At 44.8% G+C, this 8,939-nt stretch overlaps 2 protein-coding genes across 2 annotated transcripts in view; both read left to right on the top strand.

The window, feature by feature from the left end:
- The window catches only part of LOC144044125 (sentrin-specific protease 6-like), a gene marked incomplete at its 5' end in the record, with an annotated part of 2,129 nt that extends 40 nt beyond the window's left edge, over window positions 1–2,089 (top strand). The window contains 4 exon segments of the mRNA XM_077558349.1: window positions 1–336; window positions 419–534; window positions 536–633; window positions 635–2,089. The exon segment at window positions 1–336 is cut by the window's left edge and continues 40 nt beyond it. Coding sequence (XP_077414475.1) covers window positions 1–336; window positions 419–534; window positions 536–633; window positions 635–989 — 905 coding nt within the window.
- The window catches only part of LOC144044124 (serine/threonine-protein phosphatase 4 catalytic subunit B), a 19,945-nt gene extending 17,326 nt beyond the window's left edge, over window positions 1–2,619 (top strand). Inside the window, exon 9 of the mRNA XM_077558348.1 lies at window positions 2,098–2,619. Within this exon, the coding sequence (XP_077414474.1) occupies window positions 2,098–2,227 (130 nt within the window). The 3' untranslated portion in view covers window positions 2,228–2,619. The remainder of the gene's footprint in view (window positions 1–2,097) is intronic.
- Window positions 2,620–8,939: the final 6,320 nt, after the last annotated feature.

Here is an 8,939-nt window from a genome sequence, read left to right on the forward strand (position 1 = left end):
TCCACGTGTTCAGCTCTTTCTTCTACAAGCGTCTCACCCAAAGGGAGAAGGGGAGCGTTCCCGATTGGAGCAACAACCTCCCGATCCACAAACGCAAGCACAACAGAGTGAAGACGTGGACGCGGCACGTGGATCTGTTCGAAAATGACTTAATCTTTGTTCCTATCAACGAGTCAGCTCACTGGTACCTGGCGGTCATCTGCTTCCCGGGAATCAACCCCGCGCTCGAGGAGCTCCCGGACCACTGCCGCCCGCTGTCCCCGGACACAGACATGCTGGACGGACCCTGGCGGGGGATCCTACGCCTCCTGGAGACCCTACACCACATGATGCCCTGTCCGAGCAGCACATGCCATCGCATGACTCCACTGCCACCACCAGGGGGCAGGCTGAACTGCACTACATCAGCGAGTTGCAGAAAATGATGAAGACAACGCTTTGACGTCTGACAAGCAAAGCTCGAGCCAGGACGAGTTAAGCGATGGCGGCGACGCGCTGGCAGAAGCGGCCTCCGATGCGTCCTCTTGGTCTTTGGAAAGCCAACCGCTGCAAACAGCCCTGTATCCTCATCATGGATTCCCTGCGCGATCCCACCAGGTCCTCGGTGGTCAAAACTCTGAGAGAGTACCTGGAAGTGGGAAGTGCGCAAAGCCACCCAGCGTACGTTTGGGAAAGACGTCATGAAAGGTTCCAGTCCTCGTGTGCCTCAGCAGGACAACTTCAGCGACTGCGGCGTTTACACATTGCAGTACGTCGAGAGCTTCTTCAAGAATCCCATCACAAACTTCCATCTGCCCATCAACATGTCAAAGTGGTTCCCTCAGCAGAGGATGAAGAGCAAACGGCAGGAGATCACCAACCCCATCCTAAGCATCCAAACACGACATGAAGCGGACAAGCAGCTGGAAGCCACATTCGCTTCCTCGGAAGAGGCCGACATTGAAGAGACTTCCACTCATGTCAACACGAACCTTCCGCTCAGCCCCTAAACTCAGCCGACACCCCTTCTGGACTTGGATTGTCCGCTGCTGACATACTTCTGCTTCCCAATCTCCCTCCAACACCTTTTACTTTGTATGAATAAAAGTCCAGCGTTAATGTTAAAAATAAAAAAAGAGAGAGAAATGACATCTGAATAACTTCTCTCATTTTTATTTATTTATTTGAAGTTGGCTCACCACCGTTTCTCTTCGGGCAGGTTTTGAAAAAGACATAACTCGCGACTGGTTGACAAGATATCTTTTCCTTACACTTTTGTCATATCAGAATTGCGTTTTGCTGAAAGCTATCATGAGCCTAACCTGTGGTAGCTCATAAGTGATTAAAAAAAAAAACGCAGGGCAACAACACAGCAAAGAGATGGTGGGGGCGGCATTAACATTAGGGGTGGTCCTGGTCTCGCAAACCAGAGGTTGTGGGTTTCGATCCCATGACATTGTCACCGCGTCAAAGTATCCTTGAGCAAGATACTGAACCCCCAGTTGCTCCTGTTGCTGCGTCATCAGTAGGTGAATGAGTAGTCGAATGTAAAGCGCTTGTAAGGTGGAAAAGCGCTATATAAAATGAAGTACCATTTACCGTTAAAGTTCAATGTCAAGTAGGGGGCTTGTTTTCAGGCTCCCATGTTCTTCTGAGTCTTGCACAGAGCAACTTTCCTCACAGTCTGCAATAATTTGGTCACACTACATTGTGCTGTGGCTGCCTTTGAACGTACTTTGTCACAGACTGTTGCTCAATGTCCTACGCTGCAAAACACTTTGCGTCTTTTCTAAACTTGTACTTCCTTGTTCATGGCCTTTGAAAAGTAAGCAGTTAATGTCCATTCGGGATGTTTTTATAGTATGTAAGATGCTAAGCCATTAAGTTTTAATTTGGTCTGCTTCAAAATTTGATCAATTGATTATCAATTAATTGCCCTTACCCGTTTCATTTTCGAATGGATGAATTTAAAATGACAGCCCTACCTCTGGCTGTCAGGGAGGGACGAAATACAAGTAGAACTTCTGTTTAGCTATTAAAAGCACAAGTTAATGGAAGTGTTTTGTTAATTTATGGCCCAATGCTATCCACACAATCTTTTTCTTTTTGCTTATGCAGATGCGGTAACGTGGCTGCCATTTTGGAGCTGGATGAACATTTACAACGAGAGTTCATCATATTTGAAGCAGCACCACAGGAAACGAGAGGCATTCCATCAAAGAAGCCAGTTGCAGACTATTTTCTGTGAAGTCTTGTGAATTAATTTTGCCAATTGGTTCATTCAGAACTCTGTAGTTTGATTGAAAACCCGCAGAGCCCTGGCAATGTCAAAACCATTGGATAATTTTTCTTCTTTCTCTCTATAAATTACCCTCATGTACTCACTCCACATGTAAGTTTATTTTTAAGATGGCATGTTAGGAGCATTTTTTTTTTTTTCAGAAAAAAATATCACAGGTTTCACAATTTATAATGTGATGTTTGGCAAGCTGGCCAAAGTGAGGCGCTGTATTCACTGTTCTTTTCTCATTGGTCCGTTTTAATCTAATCTCTGTAGGTTTATCCATTTTGATATTGTGAAAATAAAAGTTTTGTATTGGTGTTTTTGCTAAATAAAAGGCACTTGTGCACAAGTTTAAATGGCTAGTTGTCGCTCACCAGACCAAAAGGTGCGATCTCATATGGGAAAATTTTTCCTGAACATCTTCATGCTCAGGCCAATCTAAATACATTTTTACAATCACTGCTTTTCTTTTTAAAGACAAAGGTTTTTGTTTGCCTTTACTAGTTTCAGCATCAACTGCCGTCTTCCTCAGAAGCTGTCAAACTGACAGTTGTGACATGTCGTCTTATCAGCTGAATGCTGATTTTTCTGGGTGTAGCCGGTGTGGCAGGACTCTCATATGACACGTCACGCTGACTACGCCCTCATTCGCCTGGTGGTCTATGCGCCTAAATCTGTTTGCCAACTGACAGTTAAAAAAAAAAAAAACACGAAGAAAAAAAAAACGTTGCTGGCTATATTGTTCATCAGGGTCATCATCAGGCAGAGTGGAGCGGGTCATGTCGGGGACAACAATCCTTCAAATGCTCCCCCAAACCGCAATGGTGACTCAGAAGTCTAGCTCAGGACAACGGATTTGCCCTTGTACACGGGATACTTGATCGCGACGTGGCCAGTTACACACTAATTACATGCTCTAGTTAAGTTTTATTGTAGCTATAGGGTGGTACTTGATTTTTAAGTGCCAGTAAATTAAAACACAAGAATGGGGACAAATCGTTTAAGACTCCGCACAAAACAATTCTGAAGTCTACCCAGACTGATTTTTTTTTTTTTTTTTTACAATTTTTGTTCATTGTTCACTAAATATTATAATTTGTTTTATAACATGTACTTTGTTTGCCTCATGTTCAATATATTTTACATTATTTTAGACTCCTTGTGTTACCTAAATGTTCTTAACAAGTCATTTATTATTGTGAGCAAGTACAAATGACTGAATTTGAATTCTTATGTCATCGTTTCAAAAAGAGTACAGTATACCCACTTCTTCAGTGACCACTACACCACTGGACAAAATGTACAATGTTCTAACAATTAACAGTGTTTAACATGAATGAAATTTGACATTTGTTTTTTGAAATGTGTTTAGTTAAAGGAACAAGTCATATTTTCTTGTTTCATTTTCCACACACGTTATGGGGCGGGGGGGGGGGGGGAGAATCTTACTCCTAACTTTATTTACAACCACAATGTTACTAATATTGTTAAATGTTACTTAAATCCTGCTATTAAACCCCCCACTTCTAGACAAAACGTTACGGCATATATACTAAATGAGTAAGTGCTAAGCTGTATTCTTCAGACCGTTTTGTGTGTGATGTTTAAATATCTAATTTTGAAATCAATGCTTTTAATTTGAAAGACCACTCCGTAGTTCTGTTTCATGTTTCACGACATTCAGCTCATGTATTTATTTTGTTAACTTATCGATGTTCGTCGAAAACAATCTATCCACATTTTGGCCAATTAGGGGCATTGTGGTGCCATGCATCCATGCAGCATACTCGCATGCAATGTGAACAGAAGTTGCAATTCTATCTATCTATCTATCTATCTATCTATCTATCTATCTATCTATCTATCTATATATATATATATATCTCACAGATTGGGAAGAATTTGTGCCTTTGATTAGTGTTAACCAACCTGTGGGTATGTGCTTCCACAGCATTTGTGAGTATTGTTTTTTTTAAGGACTGTCACTCCCGAAGGCGATGCTAACGTCCCATTCTTGTTGTGTGTTAAGTGTTACAGTTAACTCTAACTGGGGTGTGATTAAATAGCTTAAAGGTAGTGTGACCATATTCCCATTTACAATAAAAGAAGACTCTTGCCCCGGCCTTGAAATTGTGGTACCAGTCGCAGTTACGCAGTGCACTTCACCTCCTATTAGTCATGCTATGCTAACCAGACATTTTCATTTATTTATAAAACTTACGGACGCCCGAACAGGACAGAAGAAAATGGTCTGTCCTCCCAAAAGAGGACACGTTTATTCAACCTAATAAAGGACACTTGTAGACGGCAGGATCACATTGATTTCCTGGGGGCTAAGTTGCCACAATGGTAACAGTGCATTCAGGGTACTTCCTCAATGTAGGGAACTTGTAAACGCACCGCGGTATTAAGCACATTAATTGTTTTCCTTTGATTATTATGTTTTAAAGTTCGAGAGAAGCAAAAATCTAAATCACAATAAAACTTTGATTAATCGTCCAGGCCTAGTTACGTGGTGAAAGCACCATAGTTATGTGGAAATAAAAAAGTTTTGTTTCATTACGATGTATACTATAGGTGGTGTTAGATATTATTAACATTTAAATTCTTTATTTTCATATATTAACCATTGTTATACATTATTAACATCTTAATTCTTTATATTAACCATGTTGAAAAGTTTTATAGACGTGTAAAGCAAGTAGTGTTGAACTCAGTATAATTTGACCTTAAGATGGGACATATTATTTGGTCTAGAAGTTCCTTCTCTGTGGGAAAACACATTTGGTCCTTGAGAACAGAATCTGCTTCGAACACGCACCCCACCTTCAGGAGCGAGCCACCAGATGAGCCAACCGAGAAACCATTCAACTGTTTGGAGCCACCTGACCAGCTGAAGACATCACTCAATGGAGATTGAGTTTCGCTGAGGACATCCCTCACTGGAGATAGGAGGAACGTATCCCTTTTCCGGGGCGATCCACAAAGAATGAGTCACACCTTGGGCCTTGATCACACCTTGATCAACCCCTACATCTCTGGCAGTTGATGTGGGTTCTAAAAGAGCTGAAGGATCCATCCATCCATCCATCGATTTCCTTGACCGCTTGTCCTCACAAGGATTGTGAGGGTACTGGAGCCTATCCCAACTGGCTTCGGGCAGTAGGCGGGGTGCAATCTGAACAGGTTGCCAGCCTATCGCAGAGCTGAAGGGCTCTGTTTGAAAAAAACAAATGCAAGAACGAAAACGGAACTGACAAACGTCAACAAAACTTCCCTAGCCCAAACGACAACAAGTCTTCAATCGCGTCTCCAATTGCGTACATAATGACACTCTTTTTCATACTGACTGTCATGCCAATTTGCTATTTCTGGGATCCCCCACCACAATTTTGAACATAATCACAACACATTGTCTTCATATATGATATGCTTATTTTACTGAAACAATCTTTTAATGAATCACACTGTTTTGACATATGACTGACCTCCTCTCCTGCTAAAAAGAATGTTTTCATTTTTTTTCCCTTTCTTATGTTGCACCTGCCATTGCGATGATGAAGATCCCGCTGGAATCTTTGTGTAAAGATGTTTAAATGTTTAGTTATTGGGCTTTATTTTAAATAAGCCCAAAGGGCGGACTGTTAGATATTATTAACATTTAAATTCTTTATTTTCATATATTAACCATTGTTATACATTATTAACATCTTAATTCTTTATATTAACTATGTTGAAAGGTTTTATAGACGTGTAAAGCAAGTAGTGTTGAACTCAGTATAATTTGACCTTAAGCTGGGACATATTTGGTCTAGAAGTTCCTTCTCTGTGGGAAAACACATTTGGTCCTTGAGAACAGAACTGACTCTGTTGTCGCCATCGCTCATGGAAAAGTACCCAGAGAGTATGTTTTGTCTACAAATGAAAGAGAGGCGGTCGGTTTTAACTATAAGAAGCCATTTTACACGCGGAAGAGGCACATTTGGCACTCTGAAATTCCACCTGTTATGTGATGTTTGGAACCTGTCACGATGTCCAGAGATCTCTGTTAGATTAAAATCATTTTTGCAAAGGTTTTTTTTCTTACATTAAATCTGTCTTCAAGTTTTGGAACACGCAAAGAGGACAAATATTTTTTATTCCTCTTCAGTGGTGATTGATTTTGATACACATTGGCGTAATAGTTTACATTTATTAAAAAAATAAAAACAAAAATAGATCAATTCTAAATCTCCCTTAAAGACATGAAGGGAAAACATACAATATGTAATGTAATAATAAAATAAAGTAAAAATGAAAAAGACAGAGAAAATGTGTTGATTCTCTATTATGGAAATAATGGTTTGGTTTCACAGAAAAGGCTTAGGACTAGTCTCAGACTAATATGCTGTTTGAGCTGTCTTAATTTTAAGTCACTTGCATAGATGAATCTTAAAATAGTCGTAGAATTAGCCTGATCTGGTTTAATCAGCCAATTACAGGAGTGTGGATTAGAGCTACTCTTGGACCAAATTGAAGATTAAATTAATCCTGCAAGGAGGCAGGTTTAACTTCTGTTTAGTACTGTTAGTGAAAAGGAGTACAGATAGTTTGGGAGCATGGAGTACTTAAAATATCTAAATGAACAACATCAACTATGGAGGCCAGCCAGGCAAATACTTGTGGATAGGAGAAATCAATTTGATGAAATTGTCACAGCTTGAGAAGGGAGGACCCAGATGCAGTGAGGATGGCGAGCCACGGCAGGGATGCGGATTACTTCGATTTAATGTAGCGATAAACGCAAACACAAAATCACGCACACAGGCGGACAAAAGTAAACACAAACTTACGCGCACAGGCGGATAGCAAACAAACTCAAAATCACGCACACAGGCGGACGAAAACAAACACAAACTCACGCGCACAGGCGGATCACAAACAAACTCAAAAGCACGCACAGTGGCGGCAAAAAGGTCAGTCATGGGCAGCAGGAGAAACACTTGTAGGACGAGTACAGTCGGGTCAAGAGAGCGGCGTCTCGGAGTAATCACCCGACACTCCTTGCTGTGTCCATCAGGCTTTTATTGAGGTCTGATGGCAAGATGGCATGATGGGCAGCAGGTGTGTATGGTGGGCGGAGCCCACCAGCTGACCCAAATCATGACAGTACCCCCCCCTTAACGACGCCCCTAGGCGGACCACCCGGCGCCGATGGGTGTGCTAAATGGAAATCCCGAACGAGGGACTGGTCCAATATCCAGGAGCGGGGAACCCACTGGCGGTCCTCGGGTCCGTACCCCTCCCAATCGACCAGATACTGAAACCCTTTGCCCCGCTTTCGAGAGTCCAGAATGTCCCTTACTGTGTACACCGGCTGCCCCCCCACGACCCAGGGAGGCGGCGGGGGCGCGGTCGGCGGGCACAGGGGGCTGGCAGAGACAGGCTTAAGCAGGGACTTGTGGAACACTGGGTGTACCTTGAGAGTAGGGGGCAGGTTGAGCCGGACCGCTACCGGGTTGACCATAGCGTTGACCTCAAACGGGCCGATGAACCGCGGCCCCAGCTTCCTTGAACTCCCCGCCAACTGTAGGTCCCTAGTTGAGAGCCACACCTTCTGACCCGGTCGGTAGAGCGGTGCCGGAACCCGGTTTCTGTCCGCGAGCCGCTTGTTGCGGTCCGAGGTGCGGCACAGGGCCTTCCTAGTGTCTTGCCAAACCCTGCGAGCCCGGCGGAGGTGGGTCTGGACTGAGGGAATGGCAACACCGCCCTCCTGGGAAGGAAACAAGGGGGGTTGATAGCCACAGGCCGCGTTGAACGGGGACAGGCCTGTGGCCGAGCACTCGAGAGTGTTGTGGGCGTATTCGACCCAAGGGAGGTGGGACGCCCACGAGGAAGGGTGCTGATGGCACACACATCGAAGCGCTGCCTCCAAATCCTGGTTGGCACGCTCCGTCTGCCCATTGGATTGGGGGTGGTAGCCCGACGACAGGCTAGCCGTAGCCCCCAAGGACTTGCAAAAGGCCTTCCAAACCCGGGACACGAACTGGGGCCCCCTGTCGGAGACGAGGTCCGCTGGAATCCCGTGGATCCTGAAAACGTCTTTTATCAGGATATCCGCCGTTTGTAGCGAGGTGGGCAATTTGGGCAGGGCGATAAAGTGGGCCATTTTTGAAAACCGGTCCACCACCGTCAGGATTACCGACCGCCCGTTGGAAGTAGGTAGTCCGGTAATGAAATCCAGGGCCACATGCGACCAAGGACGGTGGGGAATGGGCAGGGGTCGGAGCTGGCCGGATGGCTTCAGGCGGGAGGACTTATTACGGGCACACACCGTGCAGGACGTGACATAGTCCTGGACGTCCTTGCGCAGCCCAGGCCACCAAAATCTCTGCGCTACCAAGGATAGCGTGCGACCCACCCCAGGGTGACATGCTACCTTCGACGCATGCCCCCACTGCAGCACTTCCTGCCGAAGGTGTGTGGGCACGAACAACTTGTCTTCAGGGCACGCGACCGGGGTCTGCGTGTCGTCCGCTGCATCCGCCACCTTCCGCTCCACTTCCCACTGGAGGGCTCCCAATACTCTGTCCTCCGGGACAATGGTTTCGGGTGGAGACCCCTCGGCGGCTGGACTGTGTATTCGGGACAAAGCGTCCGGCTTGGTGTTCCGGGCTCCTGGTCGGTAGGTGATGGT

This window comes from Vanacampus margaritifer, chromosome 2, assembly GCF_051991255.1.
Source record: "Vanacampus margaritifer isolate UIUO_Vmar chromosome 2, RoL_Vmar_1.0, whole genome shotgun sequence".
In the NCBI taxonomy this organism is placed as follows: domain Eukaryota; kingdom Metazoa; phylum Chordata; class Actinopteri; order Syngnathiformes; family Syngnathidae; genus Vanacampus; species Vanacampus margaritifer.